The sequence below is a fragment of the Durio zibethinus genome, chromosome 14 (genome assembly GCF_047325235.1).
Source record: "Durio zibethinus cultivar Kanyao isolate XHJ-2024 chromosome 14, ASM4732523v1, whole genome shotgun sequence".
NCBI classification, from domain to species: domain Eukaryota; kingdom Viridiplantae; phylum Streptophyta; class Magnoliopsida; order Malvales; family Malvaceae; genus Durio; species Durio zibethinus.
The window spans coordinates 18,721,912-18,745,465 of record NC_143175.1 but is presented as its reverse complement, the minus strand read 5'-3'; the positions used below and the strand labels follow the sequence as shown (position 1 = coordinate 18,745,465).

The 23,554-nt window shown below is 32.6% G+C and overlaps 2 protein-coding genes across 16 annotated transcripts; both read right to left on the bottom strand.

The window, feature by feature from the left end:
- Positions 1 to 1,882: 1,882 nt before the first annotated feature.
- LOC111295511 (regulator of nonsense transcripts UPF2-like) lies at positions 1,883 to 17,122 on the bottom strand. 7 transcript variants are annotated; one of them, XM_089743676.1, is made up of 19 exons: positions 16,972 to 17,115; positions 15,967 to 16,071; positions 15,744 to 15,831; positions 14,075 to 14,277; positions 13,813 to 13,881; positions 12,631 to 12,975; positions 11,039 to 11,143; positions 10,730 to 10,857; positions 8,695 to 8,871; positions 8,482 to 8,563; positions 7,665 to 7,964; positions 7,367 to 7,564; positions 7,176 to 7,277; positions 6,705 to 6,956; positions 6,403 to 6,621; positions 5,251 to 5,421; positions 4,078 to 4,263; positions 3,176 to 3,628; positions 1,883 to 2,946 (listed from the first exon to the last, which is right to left on the bottom strand). In XM_089743676.1, exons 5-19 carry the CDS (start codon positions 13,834 to 13,836, stop codon positions 2,446 to 2,448), a joined length of 3,243 nt encoding a protein of 1,080 aa, XP_089599802.1. In that variant the 5' UTR covers positions 13,837 to 13,881; positions 14,075 to 14,277; positions 15,744 to 15,831; positions 15,967 to 16,071; positions 16,972 to 17,115; the 3' UTR covers positions 1,883 to 2,445. The 7 variants fall into 7 exon arrangements, with proteins under 7 accessions (XP_089599802.1, XP_089599801.1, XP_022744756.2 ...); XM_089743675.1 differs by having other exon boundaries at positions 4,078 to 4,278; positions 16,972 to 17,070; XM_022889021.2 differs by lacking the exon at positions 13,813 to 13,881 and having other exon boundaries at positions 4,078 to 4,278; positions 15,967 to 16,067; positions 16,972 to 17,122.
- Positions 17,123 to 19,671: 2,549 nt separating this feature from the next.
- Positions 19,672 to 23,076, bottom strand: LOC111294605 (putative xyloglucan glycosyltransferase 9). 9 transcript variants are annotated; one of them, XR_016327649.1, is made up of 5 exons: positions 22,732 to 23,076; positions 21,673 to 21,777; positions 21,364 to 21,474; positions 21,188 to 21,236; positions 19,672 to 21,059 (listed from the first exon to the last, which is right to left on the bottom strand). XR_016327649.1 is itself a non-coding variant. In XM_089743671.1 (2 exons), exons 1-2 carry the CDS (start codon positions 22,110 to 22,112, stop codon positions 21,484 to 21,486), a joined length of 513 nt encoding a protein of 170 aa, XP_089599797.1. In that variant the 5' UTR covers positions 22,113 to 23,065; the 3' UTR covers positions 21,363 to 21,483. The 9 variants fall into 9 exon arrangements, 1 of the variants encoding a protein (XP_089599797.1); XR_016327648.1 differs by having other exon boundaries at positions 22,013 to 23,065; XR_016327645.1 differs by having other exon boundaries at positions 21,188 to 21,209; positions 21,894 to 23,064.
- Between the last annotated feature and the right edge of the window lie 478 nt (positions 23,077 to 23,554).

Sequence of the window (23,554 nt, the reverse complement as noted above, 5' to 3'; positions counted from 1 at the left end):
TAATTTAGAAAATTTTATAAATAAAATCATAATTTAAAAAAAAAAATCTAAACTCAAAAGATGAAAATATTAGAATTAAACCATTGTCATGTCCTGATATTACCGTTTTTCATCTTGAATTACTACTAATCAAACGAATTTAAAATAAAATCTTTTGAGTAAAATTTATTTATAAAAATAATAATTCCTTCAAAAAATGATTGTAGAAGACGGTGGAACTAGAATTCTCTTTTAAAACGTTTACCAAAATAGAAAAGGAGAATCCTTCTCAATCTAGGAACATTAAGCAACACGTCAACCTACTACTTTGCTTCTCTTTGGTTATCCTTTAAAATTTTCAATGATTTCTTTTTTTTTTTTTTGGGTGCAAATAGTTTAATTATTTTTTTCAAAAGAATAATTAATTTCTTTTTTTTCCTCTTCGAGAAAGAACATGTGAAACACTAAACAAGGCGAAGTGGGCCTTTGCCATACCCAAAAATGGAAAACTTAGGACCGCATGTTGGATTTGTGGCACCCATGTCTTAGCTGTAAAAAGTGAACTTGGAATAATTGTTTTTTTTTTTTTTGTTTTTTAGCACCCAATAGATAATGTGAAGCATATTTTAGAAATGTTTATGGCGGTGAGGAAAATGGAGAACCAAATTCCCAATCACCAAACTTTGTTTCATGCCTTTTCTTTTCAAGAAATTTGTTTTAAATGTGGAGTAAATGAAACCTCCAATTGAAGAGGATTTAGTGTGGATATTTTAATTTCAAGAAGGATTTGAAAGAGGGGACTTGTCTCCTTTTTAAATTAGTAGAATATGTTGGTAACCATAGACTTTATATTATCATAGATTTAATGTCATTTTTAGCCTCTTTAAGCATATCATTGTGGGGTGTACTCTTTTATAATAATGAATGAAAATGCAAAGGTGAGGATAGTGCTAGAATAATAGATTTTAGGAAAATTCTAATTTTGGACTAATATTCACCTATCAAATAGTAGGTGTTTCTATTGATTTTAATTAGAATTATAATTTCTTCATCTCATATTCTTCATTTATCTTCTTTTTTCTTTTTTTTTTAATATCTTAAAATTATACTCTTTCCTTTCTTAAACATTCTAAAACTATTATTTTTTTATATTTTTTTAATTTTTAGCATTAAAAAAATAAAAATCATGTAATTTTTATAATTTTTTTAAAAATTAATATTAAATACAATAAAATCAAAATTTCTCCTTAAATTCCATTAAAATAAAAAAAAAAGGGACATACGTTTCGGAAGTCAAATTGAAATAGAGGTACATCCTCAGTCGCAACCAAAAGGATGAAATTAAATGGTTTCAGTTTGGTCCCACTCTGACTTTTGGGTTTGGATTTTTATCTTTGTTGGACTCAAATGGCCCGTTTTAACAAATTAATTCTCCAGGAACATCTTCCAATACAGTTAAAGGATTACCACACATCCTATTAAAATATATTTTTTAAAAAATAAAAACATATAAAACAAGTATCTAATGAGTTTAAAAACTACACGGGACAATGTATAGAATATTTATCCATTTCTTTATAATATATAATGGGTAATGCACTAATTAAATTGACTATAATTTTCTTTTGAAACAATTATTAAATTGGCTATTATTATTCGTTATATTTTCCTTACATAAAATTATTAATTAGATCATAATTTACTTAAAATGCTATTAAAGGTCATTGAAACGAACACAAATAAAAATGAAATAGCACAGCTTCAATTTACAACTAGAAAACTATACCAATTAAGCAGAAGTCTAGTGGGAAAAATTTCAAATCCAGTTTACTTCAACATGTCAAGCTTCTAAAGAGTAGAAACAAGAAGAGGTGATTATCACCCTGCAAATCAACACCATCAGGAATCAAGAAAGTGTTGTCAACTCTGATAAACAGGCACAATCAATCCGACCAAATATGTGGCATTGATATTTTCTAATATTAACAAACATCATCGAATCGAAATTTCACTTGGGGTTGCTACAAAGCCATGTTTAATCAAAATCCATTTCTTCCTTTCTAACAGATACAACAGTAAATACAGGAACCACTATAATTTTAGGACTCCTAAAGCTTTATCTTCAGTTAATCATTCCCAAAATCACACGTGGCAATCTGTTGTATGTACTCCCCAATTAACACTACTTTCTGGCAACAAATCAGGTCAGATGTATGTGTACCTTGCCTGTACGAGGAAATCGATAAAACAGTAATCCTCTTGCAGGAAGGCCTGATTGCTGTCGCAGGACAATGGTAGTATCAAAATTCCATTTCGAATTGCACCTGAAGAGATCATTCACCCATCTGGCAGTAGAGTGAGAGCGCATGCCAATGTTGTTTACAATCCTTCTCTGTTGTAGGCAACATATGCTAAAATATGATGATATGCCCACACGTCAAAAAGTTTTATTTGTTTCTGTGAAACTCACTTTTTCCTGCCATAATAAGCTACACTCCTTGAATGGGTATGATGACGATGACGTGGTCCCCCAGTCCTCCCACCGGATCCTTCCCATGAGTTTCCACGACTGTAAGCTCTGCTATTCCCACTTGGCCAATTCAATGTCTGTGTTCCAAGTCCATTATTCTCCTCTTCTACCCTGTCATTATACTCCAAGACCAGCCTCTTAATGTCTTGTTTCTCTTCAAACTCGGCTGCTTCTTTCTGTTTTGTGCTCTGGACAAGAGTACAATCGCGAGGAATATACATTTGCTTTGTCTGTTGTTTGTTCCCTCGCTTCACAAGAACTTTCACCTGCACCTCTCTGCTCCCTCCAGCCTCTTGGTCCAATGCTTCATCACCACTTTCCCCTCCAACTACCCGTCCATGATGATCTTTAATAGAACCCTCAAACACATTCATTGGTATCACCATGTTTAATGTAGGTCGGCCCCTTAGCTCCAACTTGCGTTGCTCCATGCTCTCCTGCATTTAAAATTGAATTAAAATGGACAGCAAAGCCAACTATTTCTTCCTAACTGAATTTGATCCCAGCAAACCACATTAGACAAAGAAAATAAAAAAATATTAGCAGTACTTAGCATAGCAGATATTTTGACGTATATTCTCAAAGTAAATTAATATTAAAATAGGATAAACAAATAAATGGACAAAGGGATGCAACAGAAATAATTAAAAACAAACAAAAGCTTGCCTGCATTACAGCCCTGAGCTCTTGGTCAAAATTGGCTACTTCTTCAGGATCCAACTCTGCTACCTTCTGTCTGACATGAACTTCATCATCGTCAGATGCCAGTCCGCCATCCTCCTCATACTCCACATCAGTATCACATCCATTATCATGATTCTCTTCATCCAAATCATCCTCTCCCTCGGGTTCCATGGTGCCACTCCCTGATTCACTGTCACTGTCACCAATTTCCTCATGCACTCCATTTTCCTCAGAACCATTCCAAATGCTTGGTCGATCAGCTGAGATGGAATAGGCAGTAATCCCATCAGAAGGCTTTTCAGTATCGGAGAGCTTCTCACTAGCCTTGTCAGTTAAAGCAGCACGTTCATGTTCCTCAAGTTCTACTAAAGCTGCATTAACTTCTTCCACAGATGAATACCGGGTCATGTTGGGACGTAACTCTGCAAATAAGTCCTGCATATTCTTCAACTTGTCAGCTCATCACATTTAGACATCACAGGCAGACATTCTTAGAACAAAATATACAAAGGACACAAAGGAAAGCCTAATTATTTATAGAGGAAGCTTCATTATCTTTGCCAGAATACCTTAAGTTTTATTATAACCAATCAGGTGGGGATCATGCAGACTATTGAATATTCTACACCAATGCTAAGACATGTTTGCTAAAGCAGCTGGATTACAGTCAATGGTGAAACATATCCATGCTTGCAAGATCAGAGAACTAATTAGAATGCCAATTTATCATCTATAAAAAGCCCCCTAAAACAAGGTATCTATGCTACTATTCCAAGTAATTTCTACAGGCATGGATCGCATAAAAAGAGTTAATCATTCTTTTTCCATGATTAGCTCCAAATGAAAATTCTAGAACGTATAATGACTAGTGCATTTCTGGTTACCTGCAAGTCAAACTCAATATCCATTGGTAAGGCACCCTTGCTAAGAATATACCTCTGGAAGTGTATCAAGAATCGATTAAGTTTTCTCTTGGAAGAACCTCGGTCAAAATAGTGCCCACATGTCTGAAGAAGAGTAATTACCATCCTGATTCGAAAATAATCCTCGGGTGGATCGAGGACATCGTGCTGACAATGCAGAAACTAATCAAATCATAATACTAATTAAAAGTGAATTAAATGCACACTTAATGACAACAAAATCATTTAAAATCTTGTAGACCATCTTATTTCCTAACCATTAATTAAACCTAGCGATTTGTGTATTCGTATCGTTTAAAATATTGAAATTCATGTATTCGTGCCGTGTTTTACACGAAAATTTTGTATCATAATTCATATCAACACTAAAACATAAAATGTGTTTTTTTGGTTTTATTAAACCCATATATAGTTATTGTTAAAATTTTAAATCGCATCACTTGTGTTTTATTCGTATCATGTTCATGCATGTCACTGTGTCGTGTTTTATATTACCAGGTCTACCATTAATAGTGTGGCCATTGAAGACCTTAATTATTACTTTTCCCTATATAACTTCAATTCTAGGAATTTGGCATTTTCTATTAGGAATATTCAATATTTTACTCTTCAGAGGTAATATCATAATTTCTGCAAGTTCTGTACTCTATGGTTGAGCATGTAGCTTGTAAAGTTTAAATTAGGAGTCTCCAGGAGTCTAGTTTAGTCTCTTGGCGACCAAGTTGGCTATTTACTAGCTACTTATCTAGGAAGATTGCACTCTCCTATTTCTCTCTTGTTACAATATTCTTGGGGTTCAGTGTTCACAGCATTCAAAAGCTTGATTTATCCTGAGATTTTCTGCTAACCAGAAATCCCAGTGAACCTTTTCTCCAATTCCAGTCCTCTTTTGGAATCCAAGTCTCATTTGAATCAAATCTGACCAATTCCTGTAGCCTTTGACCCTAAACTTCCAATCTGTTCTACGACATTAACTCCACTCTCAGAATGCATTTGTAAAGAAGTTCAACGAACAAAACTGGTAAAAATATTTTTGATTGAGTACCTAGAAAGCACCATTGCTGAACCTTTCAAGCATGCCACACAAACCCTACATAATTGATACTTACAACAATAAACAGGATGACTTAATACCTGTGCTGTATCATGGCCAAAAACAAGCATCAAATAGAGTGTTTCAAAGATGACAGAAGAGTCGACATGCTCATAGTTGTATAACTCCCCAAGAAAACGCATATGAGCAATGCGTCTCTGCTGCATACCATAATCATTCAATTCCAGACCAAGCCTAATCTCCTCCAAAACCTGAAGGTAAGGAATATAACTACTGAAACTTAAACAAGAAATAATTAATTAAAAAAAAAAAACATAGGTATGCACGCTTCCACTCGTCTGTAAGGAAGATTATGCTTGAAAAGAATTTGACATAATCATCCATAGGAAAGACAATACCAGAACAAAATGAGCACAAATATCTCAGAAACTAAGAAAGTAAACTTAATGAAAATAGTAGGTTATAATGTTACAAGCTATATGTTTTTAGAATATCCTAATAATATTTCCAACATGGTTAAACAAAGTCTTGCATCGGAGTCAGCAACAGTTAGGCTGGTAACAAGTTTAATTTTGAGAAGACCTAGTAGAACCCTAAAACACAAAACCTTCTCAAAGGGCAGAGCATTCTCCAAGCATATTTCCCCTACAAGAAAGCTATTCCACACCAAGGGTAATACCTAGCTCCAATCACTGGGAGGAAACAAACATAACAGTCCAGGTCATGAGAAATCCGTTTTCTTGTAGCTTGCCATCCCAACAAAGCAAAAGAATAGAAGCTCTTAAGCATAAGGAAACATCCGAAGACCACGATATCATGTTTACTAGAACTTCTCCCTAGATTGACTTCAAAAACACGGCAGATGGATTATGAAACAAAACTCTACAAGTTAAATAATACATTGAGCTCAAAACAAAAAGCCTAATTGGTAATTTTTCTGTTTCTACAAATCAGCCCATAGTGTTTCAGCTGTTCACAAAAGGTATACACCAAAAGGAATTTTAATATATTACAAAGAACATATGTCAGAGACCATATGTTCCAGACTAGCATTTCTCACCATTGCAACACTGAGTCAGTGCAAATTGTGAATCTTAAGGGAATATACAGCTGACTACACAAATATAAGCACAATGATATACAGTAGCAAGTCCTTTGAAATCCAGATAACATAGATAAAGGAAAATGAAATATCAACTCAACAAGAACAAGTTCTAATAAGAGAAGCAAACCTCATCAACAACAGCAACAGCAAATTCATCATGATAGCGACTCAAACCAGCAGTGAGAGAAGCAATCAAGTGAATCTGACCATATTTCCCCTTGTGAACCTTCATGAAGCACTTTAAGAGGTATGATTCACATTCACTCCATGGTAATTTACGAAGTTGCCTCAGCACATGCTCAATGGAAGACTTATCAAGATCTGTAAATAGCAATTTTCTAATATACTGCGAAAGAATCCAACAGAACTCAGTAGGGAGCTTTAACATCAAAACAGGTAGAAAACTTTAACATGAAAAGCAAATTCGACCTGGTGCAATGGAGGACGGACTTTAGAGATCCGTGCAGATCTTTCAGGTGGTTTGCAAAGGTAGTAAGCATTTTCTACAAGCGTGCTTTGTCGAGGATCCAAATTTTTTACATTTTTCAAGCGCATCAATATCTCCAACAAGTTAGCCATTCTTATGGTAGTTTCAGGAGAACGATATAGAAAACGACCACATGTCTCAAGAAGATTGCAAGCGACATCAATGTTATGATGAGTGAAATCATCTAAACATGTCTGATGCAAAATAAAAATAGAATAAGCAACCATCCGAAACTTACTGTATGTTTTCAAACAAGTTTGCATTTATAGGTTATAACTTATAAGACATGAAAACGATAGCAACAAAAGCTTCTCTTAGCTTCAAAATGTTTATAAACTTCTATAAGATGGAACTATCATCATAGGAACAAGCACTGGGATAGTAGCCAACATTGACCATAACTCTGCGCATACCTTCAGACAACTGAAAACAACGCCGGCTGGTGTAATTTTGAACTTGCAGAGTTCTCCAATAAACCTAATATTCCTGATCTTTGTTTCAATGTTCATTTGATCCTGCAGTAGATTTCAATTTTAACATTAATGTTATATATATTTGAAAAAAGGAATGAATGTACAAACAGAAGATTGGTAGGGCAGCAGACCTTTTTATTAATTAAGAAGTTGAATTCGTCCTCCAACATCTGCAAGAGCATAGAGGAAACATCCTTCATACAAGTTGACAATGTTGCAACCATACGTGAGTAGTATGGCAACAACTCCAAAGAAGTCCTTGGGACATTAAACAAAGCTCTAACAAGCCTTTTCCGATTTGATTTTGAATTCAAATAACAGAACTCCACCTGAAATTTTAATGAACAATTAAATACTCTTCTAGAGTTGCATAAAATCCCATAAAAAAGGGGCATAAAACAATAACACTGAAAAAGGAAGTATGATTACCGCCAGTTGATCAATAAGGTCACGGCTCACACAACCCGGGAGTCTTTGCAGTAGTGCGTCCAAATTTGTCCCTTCAAGACCTTTGAGCTTTTCCTTTTCATTTTCTCCTTTTTTATCAGTATCTTTTTCTTTCTCTTTCCCTTTCTCCTTGTCAGGATCTTTGGTCTTTTCCTTGTCCTTTTCTTCTTTATCCTTCCCTTTCCCTATACTTTTCCCTTCTTGCAGAGTCTCAGAGTCTACAGAAGCCTCCACAGCATCTTGTGCAACTGGTGTACTTTGATCTGCTTCAATAGAGGATTCCTAAAAAGGTAAATCAAATTATCATTAGATAATTAAATAGAGATGGACTATTTAGGAATCTTAAATCAGATCTGTCACAAGGGGCTCAGGAAGACCAAAGTTAAACAATCAAGAAATCTAGAAAACTGACTCAGCCTCCCCCACCCTGTACCTTGCCTCCATAAAGAGAAAAAGGAAACAAGATTTCTGGCCTAGGATTAGATGCACGGTATTTAAGAAATCAAGAAATGGTTCAGTCCGAATGTGTTTCTTCAGATCAAAATGCCTCATTTCTATCAAATTTCTTTCTTCTTTTTTTTTTTGGGGGGGGGGGGAGGGGGGGGGAGAGGGTTTGGGGAACTATTGGATTTCTTTAGTTTTAAGCATAAGGATTAAACATGAAATGTCAGAACATCAGCAACTGATGCTTGAACTCAACGAATACTTGATATGAAACACAAAAAGGAAATACATTATTGGCAAGTATAAAACCATAGATGAAAGCCTATAATAATGTTCAAAAGCTTGATCTACTCACAGTTGGTTGCTCTTGTGCCTTTGAAGTTTGCTCAATCATTTTGGGCTCAGCTTCTCCCAATAATACTGCTGGGACAAATGCTCTGAGAAGAACATGTATGCAATGCTCTTAACAGCAAGCAAAAACGTCTTTAACTTCCAAAAAATGACCATCAACAAAATACACTATTGAGAATATCTCTTCTTAACTAACTGAATAATGGCCACAACATACCTCAGATCTGGTAAGCATTCATAGAAAGCTCTAGTGTCCTCATCATCCCATATAGCTTCAAGGTTCGAAGACTCTTTTCCAGTGGCTGGAGATGAAGCATCCTCTCCAGTACTAACCCTAGTTGTGTGACTGTCCTCTGGCATCACTGGAGGTTGCATATCAAGTGCTTCTGCTAAACTGCAATACAAGGATTGAAAAAAATTTGAATTAATTTTTTTTAAAAAAATGACAATTATGAATGGTTTTCTTTTGTAAGTAATGAAATCTAATAAAGGCTCACATAAAGTTTACTCTAGATGAAGAGGCATGCTTGAGAAAAGGCATATTTAATAGGGGAAATATCTAAAAATCCTGAAAAGCAAGGTGGAAGTAGTAGTACAAATCTGACAGTTGTACAATGGTTTAACATCTTAGCCACTGATGTTGGCAAGACCCGGGCAACCCTAAATTGTGACGAAAACAGAGGTCTAAAGTTCCAACATTACAAAGGTGCCATTAAGTATTAAATAATTAACTGATTCTTCACTAACCTTGACAAATAGAATAACATTTCACCATAATTCCATTTCTATTAAATCTTTATACAATCAGCTGCTGTACAGCCACATCATTAAATCCAAAAAATCACAAAGAGACCACTGAGTCGAGCTCAAACCCTGCATTTCTGCCACAATTCTAGATCCCAAGCACAATTCTTTATATATCAAGCTCAAACTAGGGATGGCATCGGGTCGGGTTCGGGGCGGGTTTTGCTCGCGCCCAAACCCGACCCGATTTTTATGCTTATTAAACCCGACCCCGACCCGAATTTTTTAAATACCCGAACCCGACCCCGACCCGATACTATGTAAATCGTACCCGACCCGAAATTAATAAAATATTATTTTTAAAATATAAAATACTATTTTTTAAATATAAATATTTAAAAATATCATTATATAAATATATATATAATTAATTAATTAATTAAAAAATAATTTTTTAATAATGTCGGGTCGGGTTTCAGGCATACCCGACCCCGACCCGAAACCTGAAATTCAAAAAAAAAAAACCCGACCCTTCGGGCCGAAACCCGTCGGGGACGGGCTTGATTGCCGTCCCTAGCTCAAACCCTGCATGGAAGAAAGTGCAAGTAGTACTAGGTGGATCTCATAAGGGATCTAGCTCCTAAACTCTGTAATGGAAGAGCTATTTTGGGATTACACACAATTCAAATGATCTGAGGGAGCATTTCTAATCCAAAGAAATCATAGACAAGTCCACTACTACTTATGCTTTGCCACCAATCACACTCTTCATACTCTGAACTATAATCATTAATGCAACAATATTCACTACAGATTTCCAAATTCAGAGATCACAGCTATCACTAAAACCTCAGCAGCAATAGTCTTATCTTGACATTACCAAAAATAATCTTGGTCTACCACATGGTGCTCAAAACTCTACAAAATTGAGGTTGACGCTAGAAATACCAGTAGACCTATTATGAAGGCTCTTCACTACTTCTAGTTTTTGCACTTCCCAAAAAATAGTTATACTTGGGATACTTCTCGACTAACCATCCAAAGATTAAGTAATCTACTGAATTAAGCACTCCCATAAACTACACCTTTCTTGACAAACAATTTAAAAATCCAAACCTTAATTCATATGTAGTGCATGTAACATCTAGAAGCAGCTAATATTTAAGTTATGAAACACAGAATATTTATGGTATGATGTGGCAATTTATATTCTGTTCCATTTATGCTGATTATTTGTTATGTAGCAGATGTTTGATCTTTAGAAAATATCCCTTAATCCCGAAATAAAGAGTAAAGATATCAGAATGCAACTCCATCATTAGTCAATGCCCATAAACTTGTAACATTATTCAAGGTTCAGGCATGATCTAAACATCTATGATTAATATATAAAATAAATTATATGATACCATAATCACCAGACAAATCTTAATATCAATTGACAGACCCATTAATATAGTTGCCACTAGAATAAAGAACCATGACAATGACATTATAAAGCAACTTACGATGAGACATTGCGGTACAAATGATCATAAGATTTTCGCAACTTTTCATACAAAGATGCATTTTCTTCATTGAGCTCTCCTTTAGCATTTAGAATCTTGGCATTCTCATGCTCCATTTGGCGAAGTGACTAAAAAAGAAAAACCTGATGATTTAGGGCAGCTCGGAAAGAAAGAAAAAGATAATGAAAGAAATTAAGCGTTCTAATTTATGGAACACAAAGAACAAAAGACATGGCTAAGGATAAGTCCAAATTAGAACCTCAACATTTATTGCCCTAAAAGGTAAAAATTCCAATTGCAAAAGCTTACCACATGCTCAGACTGAAGAAGTTCAGTGGCAGCATCATAATACGCATGGAATGCCTTCCTAAAAGCTTTCTTTTGATCCGTAGTGATATTAAGGCCCTTAAAGAACTGTATCAAATTGTCAGCAGAGAAGCTATAAACTAAGGTCTAGCAAAGATTGGAACAATTTTTCACACAAAATAAAGGTCATGCTTGGTGCATAGGATGATGGATAAGATAGTATGATAATCATTCTATATTATGTTCTTTTGCATCTAATTGAAAGGGATAGGATTACAAGGAAGATTATCATCCTCTTGGTATAGGATGATTCAATCCTCCCAAAGTGGAAAGGATTAGTTTTAATCCATGGGATGAAACTTACATGTCCCATTATACCCTTAAAATTACATTAATAATTTAAATTGTATAAATTGAGGATGAATAATTTTGACTAATAAATATATTATCCTATCTTAATCCTTGCATACATCAAACATAAGATAGGATGACATTATTTAATCCAATCTTATTCATAATATCATCTTATTGTATCCTATCATAATCTTGTGTACCAAACATGACTAAAAAGTTTACATTACCAAAATACAACCACTAAAGCAAGATAGAATCATCTAATAGTTACAAAGAGGGGTGACTATTGTAACGCATATCCCGCTACCCACCTGGTGTTAGTGAAATTAATTCAACCTCTGGTTAGTGGTTACAAATGGGTTAGAATTCATTGACCCCAGATATAAACATGTTTAAGAGGGGAAGGTGTGGGTAACTACATATGACTCCCAAAACCCCTTTTTCATCCATCATAACTTCAGCATTCTCACTTCACATCACCATAAACCTCACTTCTATTACTACTGAGTTTAGCCTCATTGCCACATCCCAAAGAGACCGATCAGAGGCTCACTTCCCACCACCAGCATAACCCCTCATCATTTGCTCCTTGAGGTCACTGAGGACCTCTTTGCCAAACATGGCTAACTCACCACAACTGAGTTATCAAGACTAGTAGGATTACTGAGTCAGATCTCAGCAGGTCGAGCTTCTATCGGGGCAACAATGGCAATGGCAAGCTTGTCAACCACTTGGCACGCCATTTTATTCAAACTATCAATAAAGCCCACTGTGATCAATTTTTTTTCTTCCTCTTTTTGCACTTTTGCCTAAAATACATTTAACAATTATAATATATACATACATATACCAATTTCAGTTAGAATATTGATTGTTTTAATAGGTTTTTTGGCTACTTAACCTAAGTCTTAGTTTAAACATTATACAAATTGACCATGTTTCTCAACAGCAGAAAATATTTAATCAGGTGAAGGAAGGAAAAGATCTGAAATTAATAGTTATGGCTGCTGATGTTAACAAATAAATGGGTATAAACAGGCAATCAGGCTGGCAATAAATCAATCCAAATATAACCAACCTATATCTACCAATTTCTGCTGCCAATAACAAAGGGTAAACTGCCACTATGAACATCAAAGCTACAAATAACCTGGAAGTCAAAATGCAAAGCCATAATAGCTTCACAAAAACAATCCAAGATGAAACTATTAGGCTATTTTAAAGAACAAAAAAGGATGTACCTCATCTTGAATTTCTTGACCAGAAAGTGGAAGTCCTAGAAACACTCGCCCTTGTCGAGCAAAGCTAGCGAGAAGAGTCAAATTTGTCTGAGTAGCATCTCGGTCCTTCAAGTGCTCTGTGCTGGTAAGATCCTTAATGATATTGATAAAGATTCCATTGTCTTCTATAACTCCAACAAAGTAAAGTTCAAGAAGAAGTTTCAAAGTGCTACGCTTCTTTATTGCCTTAAAGTTCCTGTCAGCATCCAAATCATCCCCAGATTTTCCAGGAAAGAAGACTTTCAGGAGCCCTTGAATCAGACTTGGTGAGAAGTCATTATACCTTTGGTGAAGCAAAGAGCAGATCTTTGACAAATAAACAATAGTAAGTATCATATGGGAGGTAAAGGACATATAATTACCAACTAAACACTGCTTGGCCCCAAGAAATTGTTCAATGTACAACAAAAGCTAGCTAGCAAACATATGCAAAGCACATACATATTGATACAGATATCACACATAAGTATATCCTTCTTAGTACAAAGAATAGATATGGACTATATCTGTTAACACATTTACAAACATTGAGCAGGCAACTTCATCAATCATGGCATATGAAGAGGAGAACTCAATATAAAAGAAACCAGCAAATTTTGACAATTGCTAACATACATGCACATACAGAAGTCACAGATATGCATATCCTTCATAATACCAAGAAATGTAAATAGTACCTATATTCATCAACACATTTATAGACTTTCAGCAATTGATTTCACCAACAGTCGGACATTAGATGAGTACTCTATATAACAAGAAACTTGTAAGGTCTTGAAAAACTACAACCAGAAATTGTGTTTTAGTTACCAATACAATAAACTACGGCAGCTTATTATTCATATATGCATAAATGATAAGGTGAAATACAAAGACGTGATGAAAATAGTAAGAAGAACCAGACTAGGACACTCCATAGATCTTTGAAACGTATGCAATAAACAATTTTCATACCTTAAATTATTGAATTCTCATTAAAACTCAAGTCTGCTAGCAAAAGCTTGAAAGGTACACACAAATAAATTGGAGGAGGTAACCAATGAATCATACAAGCTACTACAAACCATTTCGACCTGAAGACTACAGGTTTCTTTTTCTTTCTTATTTAAATCAAAATTACCTACATGCTTGCTGCTTAATTACCTTGCTTAAACAGCTATGATTCATTCAACTCTTTGGGTTTTTGCTCGTGAAACCATGTATCATTTTCAGCTGAAGAGAATATAAGAAAAGCTCAAATTTCAAAATTTGACCAAACATATTACTATTAGCTCTACATGTCTGAATTGGAAATAACATTAGATTTTTTGTGACATTTTACACTCACAGCAAATTAACTGAGATAACATGGATGACCAAATAATTCAATATCATGATACAATTTCTAGATCAACATTAAAGCTACCTGAACTGCAGCCTGTATATCTGAACTCTTAAGCTTGGCATCACAAATAGCAGTCACAGCTTCACTAACAAATTTAGTTAAATTGACATTTCGTAGCTCCTCCATTAATCCTTCCTTCTGCTCTTCATTTATCTGCTTTAATTTTTTAATAACAGCTGTATTGCGCTTAATGCTGGAATCCAATGTCCTGAGGAACCCAGAGTCTAAAACCAAGAGTAAACCATATTAATGCCTATGTGACAGTTATTCAAAATCAAACTTAAAAAAAAATACCCACAACCTAGATTATATTGAAGTTAATCCACAAATATTATTTTGAGCTCAATAAGGAAAGAAAAAGATAAGTCTTACAGGCGCATGAATTCCATCACCCATAATAATAATAGGCATAAAAGGAAGAAGGAACAGAAAATTTGCTTGCTCACTCACTTCTGCTTGGTAAGGTTCATTTACCTTTAATTAAATAAACGAGAGATAAGTCTGCAAAGTCATGCTTCTCATCTTCTCTCACATTTTCTTCTGCCTCATTACCTAATCTAAAGCTTCAAATAACCCAAAGGAAAATACACCACTTTTCTTTAAAGCTTTTCTATCTTATACCCTCACACATATTAGAGACCAGTAGTTTGAGGTATTTTACAAGTCCAAGAATTATTCACGATGGATTTTCTAGCAATTGTCCATCAAGTAAAGTACATAAGTCATCATCACGGAAGCCTCCTAAAACATCTTCAAAAACATTAAAAGAGCACTTTGTTCAAGATCCATTTAGTGTTAATACACTTTTGTTGAGGATGAACTTCCAATATAATTGGTTCACATATTATTGAAAAAGAATATCTTATGACATAACATACATCACCAGATGAGTATAAATATCCCTAAAAAGAAATTGAATTGGTCAAAGAAAAAAAAAATTGAATATTTCATGAAAATACAATAAGAAGAAGAAGGGATTCTACAGATGACAACTAGTATAAAACATATAATCACAACCAATTAAGATGAATTAGAGAGAAAAAAATAGTATGGGCAAAACTTAGAAAGGCTAGCAGTCCAGCACTTTAAATAGCTATCAAGTACAGTGGACTTAACAGTATCTAGGAAAACCTAAAGGAAGATTGTTTTAGATGGTTTGATTATTTGCAATATAGGCCCAGGGCACCAAAGAGAAAGTCAAGTTGATTCAAGTGGAAGGGAAGACAGAACTAGAAATAACCAAAAATCTCATGGATGAAAGTGGTAAGAAAGGAATTCAATTTCTAAACAATAATGAGAAGCATAATTAAAGAGTTGAATGGTCTAAATGCCAAGACACAAAGTTTCTCCACAAGCTCCAAAATCTAAGTTTCTAACTTGCAAACCCCATTCTTTCAGCAGCATCTAATAATAAGTTTACAACCCTACTTAAAGCAGCCTTATCTCAGCACTGACCTTAATTGCTAAAAGTACAATAAGCCATGGTCCTCTCTTTATTTAGTTTCTAATTTATAGCAAATGTCAATAAGAATTAAGGATGAATTACTGGATAACTACAGGCATTTTTATTTCCAGCACAAGCTAAAATCGCTACAATAGAAAATAAAACCAGTCACATCAACAATTTTAATCATTTCCATAACCAGCCAACAGGGATTTAAAAACCCTAAAATGTAGTAAAGTTTACTACCAGGCCTTTCAGGATTCAAATTGGTTTGACGAAGAGCCATTTTGCCCTCAATTGATTTCTTAATTTCCTCAATACGAGCAACAGCTTCCTGCAATTGGAATAAATCATATAAAAGTGTGTCGTATCAAAGTAACCTCTTATGAAGAAAAAGAACAAGAACAATGATCAAATAGTAAACTTCTTCATGCATCCATATGCAATTCACCAGGTCCATCAATCTTACCTCATCATCTTGTTTACCATGGTGTTCACCTCCAGCCCGACATTCATCCTCATGATGATCCATCACATCTACTTGTCGTCACAATAATTCCCTATATAACTCTAACTGAAGAACCAATTATCAAGAAATTAGCATTAAAAATATGAATAATCAGGAGCTAAACAGAACCTTCTACAAGGTTTTTAACTATAGTCAAAGAACATACTCAAGAAATTAGCTTGAAAACAAAAACGAACTATTAGTACCTAAAGAAGATCTTCCTCTAGCTTTTCCAGAATCATGCACTTTGAGGTAATAACTACAGAAATAACTATCTCCTATGTGTCAAATATCACACCCTCCACCAGCATTTTGAACTCCTAAGCTAAGTTGCAGAAAATACTGTTGTCAACTCGGTAATACAGCAATTTTTCTTGGAACAATTTCTGATTCAATTACTTTTTAAACTATGATACCCTAAAGTTCAGCCCCGAAATTGTCAACACAATACAAGATGCTGAAGCACTAGTCCTACTTCACCAACTATGCCTATATAAATAATAGCATGTCTATAAGTACGATATTGGAAGCACAAAAACGAAGAAAACCATTTTTTTAACCTTTCAAAATACACAACCTTAAATTCATCGAAAGAATATAGAATACATACCTCGTAATTACAATTCTAACAATCATTTCTTTCCAAACAAGTATAAAAAAATTTCCCAGATTTAACCGAAAACTAAAAGAAAAATAAAACGATTTGCGTATTTATAATCAAACTTAACGGTTCCAAATCTTCTCACCTACAACTTCACTAAAATAACCCAAAATATTTCACAAAAACAATAATAAATAAAAAAACCACCCAAAATCATAGAATTATACTTTCCTCAAATCATTAAATCATAAACATAATAAAAATTCAATGTTCAAATTTAAAAAAGAAAATAAAACGTTAAAATTTCCCTGGATCTTGGGAGAGAGAGAGAGAGAGAGAGAGAGAGAGAGAGTTAGGCTTTTTACCTGAAAATATGCGAAAGAAGCTAAGAATGATTAAGTGAAGAGAGAGAGAGAGCCATTGAAGAAATTTCTGAAACGAACCCGAATTTCTTTTGAAGAACCGATTTGGCAAAAAGAAAGAAAACTGAAGCTTTCTTCAGGAGGCTCGGAAACTGATACCGGGTCGAACTTGAGTCCGTTTTGAGACTTTTGGGGGGCCCACTTAGGGTTTGTTCGTTTGAGAATTTTATTTTTACTGGGACGTGCCTGTTGCGGGTGAAATTTTTATTTTTAATTTTATTTATTAATTTTTTAATAAAATTATTTGATTAAAAAATAAAAATAACGAAAGATAAAAAAAGCCAATTAAAAAATGAGAAAAAAGAAAAAAGAAAAAGAAAAAGGAAAAATAAAAACAATGAAAAGAAAATGGAGCTCATTAGGGCACTATGTTGATATTATAATTGAGATTAAAATATTAATATCTTAAAGTATCAAATAATATATTTATTAATAAAAAATTGAGAATAAAATTAAAAAAAAAAAAGAAAAGTCACAATTAACAAAAAAGCAAAGAGAGAGAGAGAGAGAGCATTAAGATGCCATATAGATATCAAAATTGAATTTAAAATGTTAATATTTTAAAATAGGTATAAAATAATAATTTTATTAATATAATATATATATAATTAAATAATAAATAATAAAATTTATATACTTTTAAATATATCACATAATATTTTTGATAAAACACCTTAAATTCTCTTATGATATGTGCCAATTTTCCTAAAAAAATCAATCTAACTTAATTTAAAATCAATTTTTTTACAAAAATATCTATATTAAATCAAGATAAATCAAAATCTATCAAATACTGATTATTTTATTATTTTTATTTATTGACTCATTTTGTTATAAAATTTAATTAATTAAATAATAATAAAAAATGAGAGTGCAACATCGACAACAACATTAATATTATTTTTTTTACAAAATTTATCTAAATTTAAAATTAATAAAAAAAAAAGAAAATTGTAAAAAAAAATTTTTTACCCCTTATCTTATTAAGATGGATCAAAATTCATTAGATAATAATTGTCTTACCATCTTTATCTATTGGTTTTTTTTGTTGAAAATTTTATCTAATTAAAACAAATAAAAGAAAAAAAAATCTAAATTAGAGTGTTACATAGACACCTTTATTAGTTTTTCCACAAATTTGATCTAAATTAAAACCAAAAAAGTTGAAAAAAAAAAAAAAACAAAAGAGCCAAAAAAGAAAGAACGTAAGGTATCATGTCAACACTTTGAAAAGGGGAGATGCCATTTCTTTTCTTTAGCACAATCCTTCTTTACCTTGCTTCTTCTCTTAATTTTTGTTATTATTAATCTTTTTTGTCAACTCTTTTTTTTTTTCACAGAATATAAAATAAAATAAATAAAATCACTGAACCTTCTACAACTTTTTTTTCTTTTCACATAATATAAAACAAAAAAATTGACACGAAAAACCATGATGAAAGTTAAAGTTTAGTCAAAATAAATATGTAAGATCAATACTGTAGGCTAAATCTATCTGTAACAGAACTTCAATTTTTAAGAAAAAAATATTTTTGACCCAATCTCTAATTAAGAAATATAAAAAAGTACCTATTAGATCGAATATAAAAACAAAAATTATAAAAAATAAAAAATTCAATGATATGTTAACACCTTTATAAATATATATTTCTTAAAAAATTATTTAATTAAAAAAGAAAAAAATCAAGAAAATTATTTTTTAATTAATAATACCAAATAGATCCTACATAAATTTTTTTTATAAAATAATTTATTAAAATATGCATGAAAAAAGGAAAAAAATTAGAAATTAAAATAAGAAACTAAAATAAAAAAAGAAATGATAAATGATAAATTATCTAATTAAAAAAATCAAGAAAATTATTTTTGAATTAATAATATCAAATGCATCCCATACAACTTTTTGATAAAATGATTTATTAAATACGCATAAAAAATTAGAAATAAAAAGAAAAAAAGGAAAAAAAAAAAAGGAGTGAGACTGTCAAGTGGCAACCTATATGAAGGTTAGACAAAGTAAAATTAATTGTATAAACTAGGTTGTAGATCTGTTTTGCCATGGGAGTAAAATTAAATTATATACTTATAATTTAACCCTAGAATTAAAATAAGTTAAGAACATCATTTATTTTGAAACAACAAACCAAAACCTAAACACTACTAGTTTCAAACAATGAATCAATAACTAGCTTAACAATTGCGCTACAAATTCCATTAAAAATTTTCAAGATAAAAGTAAGCAACAAGAATAAACAATGCTCATAAAAATTTCATTCATCTGTTCTGAATTTTTTTTAATTTTTCTTTCATTTTATCATTATATTGCTTAACCAAATGCTTGTAAAACTAAGCAACCAAGAACAATTTAATGAGAAATTTGAGAAGAGTATATGTATTATAAACAAAAATTAAATATGGGATTTACCAACTGCAATGGAGTAAAAAGCAGAAAATGGTAGTTATTCTTGAACTTCAATCATGGTATCTCCAAATTACCATCAAATACCATGCAAAATTCATATTAGTAGAAATATAAACAACCTTTCAGGCAAAACACATGGCATGGGCACCCCATGCTATATACATACAGATGGTGGATATGAAATGTTTTCAACCTATACAATTTATATACATACAAAAGCGTAAGAATAAGGCAATAATGCAAAATAGCTAAAGCATCATTGGCCTAATATTAACAAAATTGGGAGATCTGTCTTACAAAATAAATTACTGGTCAATGAGCCTTTCCTTTATCATCAAGGCCATAAAAACAAGGAGACAAATTGCCCAAGTGACCATGTTTCATATCCCCATAACATACACAGCAACCAGGCAAAGCCATTTAATCTAAGTTCCCAAAAAAAAAAAAGAAAGAGTCAAAAGAATGGCATCCAGTTCAATCGACTATGTTGTGGGTCCAAATGTACCTGAAAACTTCTCTGTGACTAACAAAGGATCAACAGGTTAACTTGTTTTTAATTGAAAGATAGACCTGGCACTGTATTACAGTTTTACCAATCCTAAATCCAAGAACAACGGTAAATGCCACCTGTGGTTCTGATTGCCGTTTAATGTCCAGCGAAAGGAATGCTTCCTCAGCTACACTTTCCATGAAGACTTCAGAAAATCTACATCCTTTGATTATTTGAAAGATTAATGCCTCAGGCTCAAAAGCAAGGGCTAAGTAGTGTAGAAGCCATACCCACTTCGCCATTTCAATAAATAAGGATAAAAAAAGTAATGTCTGGGAATTGATAAGAACTCACCATGTCTCTAATGCTCAAATTGCCAAAAAAAGATAATTCCATCTTAGGATGAACAACTTGCAAGTAGTTGGTTCGGCAAAATTTCACAAATGTTGACTTTGGTTTCACATGGCTAGATATTCCTTAACTTTCATGGATTTCAGTTCCATAAAACCTTTCAAAAAAGACTTTCAGATGTTTTGTCTCTTATGGTATAGAGTTACCAAAAAGAGACAAGTAAGGATGGTGGAAAGCATTGAACATTTCCCTGTAAATGAAAGACTTAAATGCAAAACATTTATGCATTTTGCTAATAGGAGAAGAAGAAAAAACGGTGAAGTAAAAAAGAGTTGTATATTAAACAATGAGATATGCTGTCAAACTTACTGTGTTTCCTATAAATGCAGGATCATCATATGGCTAAAGACAAAACTAATAAGCATTTTCTCCTTTAACCTGCAAAACTATGACTCTATGCCAAAGTACCAACACTACTATAGATACAATAGGGTAAATAAAAAAGTAATAAAATTATTGAAGTAAATATCAGGAAACATATATATTTATAGACTTATAATCCTTTTATTTATCTTCATATAATCTCGAGACATTTTCTTAGCTAATAATATGCTCTTAGTTCTTCCTTATGTTATGTCTCCACATACTTCACCACCAAAAGCCTTCTCTTTACTGCTAAGTAAAGCAGCTGTCATAGCAACCACTTTAGCCTCAAATCGTGCCACACTTTGGAACACATCCAAATGTAATGGATTGGCATGCGCAAACCTAAAAATAGTCAACAAAATTTTTTAAGGATAGGTAATTGAAAGAGGAGTAGGACAAACCTCATCTCGTTGAAGTTAATATAAAAAAATGAATAGAAGGATAGGTAACTGGAAGACGGTCAGAGGTACCTTGCCATTTTGAATGTAACCCCTATAAATTGATCACCACCATATTTTCCTATTAAATTTTTTGTAAAGTTAAACAAAGAACATATATACAATCAGGAAAAATAATTAGAATGACATTTTTTTCCTTTGAATTGTGTTTTCATTAGGAATTTAGAAAGCTAATAGCATTTACTAACCCAATAGCTTTCATCATAAGAAGCGATAAGAAACCTAGTTGAGTTGCAAAATGCCAAGCTGATAACACTAGATAACAGCGGCTTTTGTCCAAGTTGTAGCCAAAGGCGTCACTAACACCGTCAAACAATGTCATTAAGGAAAATGAATTTCCATTCTTGAAGATGAACACTGAAAGATGTATCCATCTCCTCAACTGTGGTTCTCTCTAACCACCAACCATAATCCTCCAAAGCCTTATCCTTCCAAACCCCAGCAATCCCATTAAACCCAAAGAAATTAGTGAAAACACCATTCACTTGTTGCTTTACCTCAAAATGAAATGCCAAATTTATGTTTTGCAATCTTGTTAACAAATTCTCATCCTTGTTCACAAATGAACACCTTGCCCGAACCAATCCTACATCCTCATTATCCTGTAAGCATATGACCAAAATAAAAATTCAATTCAACTAATCCTAAACATACTAAATTGAGCTTGAATTTACTAAACTGCAACCAAACTCAAAATAGAAATAATTAAATTAGTTACCTTAAAATGGCGAACAGGTCGTTTAAGAAAATCAAGGGTGGGTTGAAAATCAGTATCGAAAATGGCAAGAAATTCATAGTCTTTAACATAGCTACAACTCATGGCAGACTTAAGATTACCAGCTTTGTAACCATCTCTAATTACATGGTGCCAATACACAATATGGGCACCTTCTTGTTGCCATTTATGCACCTCTTCTTTAATAAGCAGCTGAGTCATTTGATCATCAAAATCATCCAAAACTTGAATTAATATTTTTGACTTTGGCTAATCTAAATTACATACTACAGCTATTGATTGTTGGTAAACTTGCAAAGAAATATTTAAAATTAAGGCTCCATTTGATAACCACGTAAATGATTTTTGGAAATCTATTTCTTTAATTTCCATTGTTTAGATAACTGAAATTAACAAAGTCAATTGAAAATAACTTTTGGTCAACAAAAAAACCATAAACACGAAAATTGTCTTCCATTTCTTTTAAGAGGAAAACAATTTCCAAAACACATCAACACTTCAACCCAACAACTACAAGCTGCCATGAACTTGAGATCCCAACTCAAACCCAACAAGAGGTCAACCATCACCTTCATTCTCCTTTATTGGCGACAACTTCTTCTAATTTACTGAAAGTAACCAGTCCATTTTTTGCCTTTTTTCCCTTTTTTATTGTCTTTTTTTTTCCTTTTGATTTCTCACTCTTTATGTTACCTAAAAGCAACCAGCTCATAAAAACAAACACAAAAAAGTTAAGTAAACAAACTCTCTTACTCTTCCTAGATCTGCTCTGTTAGAGTCAATTTTCAACATTTATGTACAAAAATAATCATATCATCACCACTTATCTGTTGGGCTTCTTCTCTCTGCAACAATATTCTATTCTGTAAGCTATCAACAAACAAGCAGAGGACCGAGAGCTTGTCGATGGTGTCTTAGATGATCGTGTCGACTCCTTTCTTCCTCTTCAGCATTGATAATAGGTAACTCATTTTCTCTCCCTTTCTCTCAAAAAAAAAAAAGATTTTTGTTCAATTTTTATTTAACAGGTGTTAGACATACGTTTTTGTTTTTATTTAACAGGTGTTAAACATACATTGTGCTGAAAGTTTCAAATATGTTTTCTTCCCAAATTTAACCCTTAATTTTTTGAAAACATTGCTGAGATGGGTGTTTGCTCAATTGGAGATAATTTTTATTATAAGTTACAGAATAGATTGATTAAGATGAAGCATTTTGGCACGTTGATTTTAAAGAATTCTTTCCCAATTAAAAGCTAACAAGTTATATTTTATTTTTATTTTTTTAAGGTAATAATTAAAAATATTAATATAATAATACAACTATTATTCTTCAATTAATATAATTTTTATAGACATGTATAATTTATATAAAATCATTTGTAGAGTTTACAAAATTTTTTATTCATATATAGAATAATATAATTGTTTCTTTAATGTTTTTTTTTCTTTTTATCATATGTATTTTTGTTCACTCATTTTAGGTAAATATGAAAAAAATTCTAATTTTATTATAAAAAGAACATTGTAATGCTAAATTTAATGCTAACAAGCTCCATTTTTTCTAATGGTATTGTCTAAAATTGAAGAAATCATAATTCTAAAATCCGAATTCACCTAAAATTTGAATTTAAATAGCTTGAA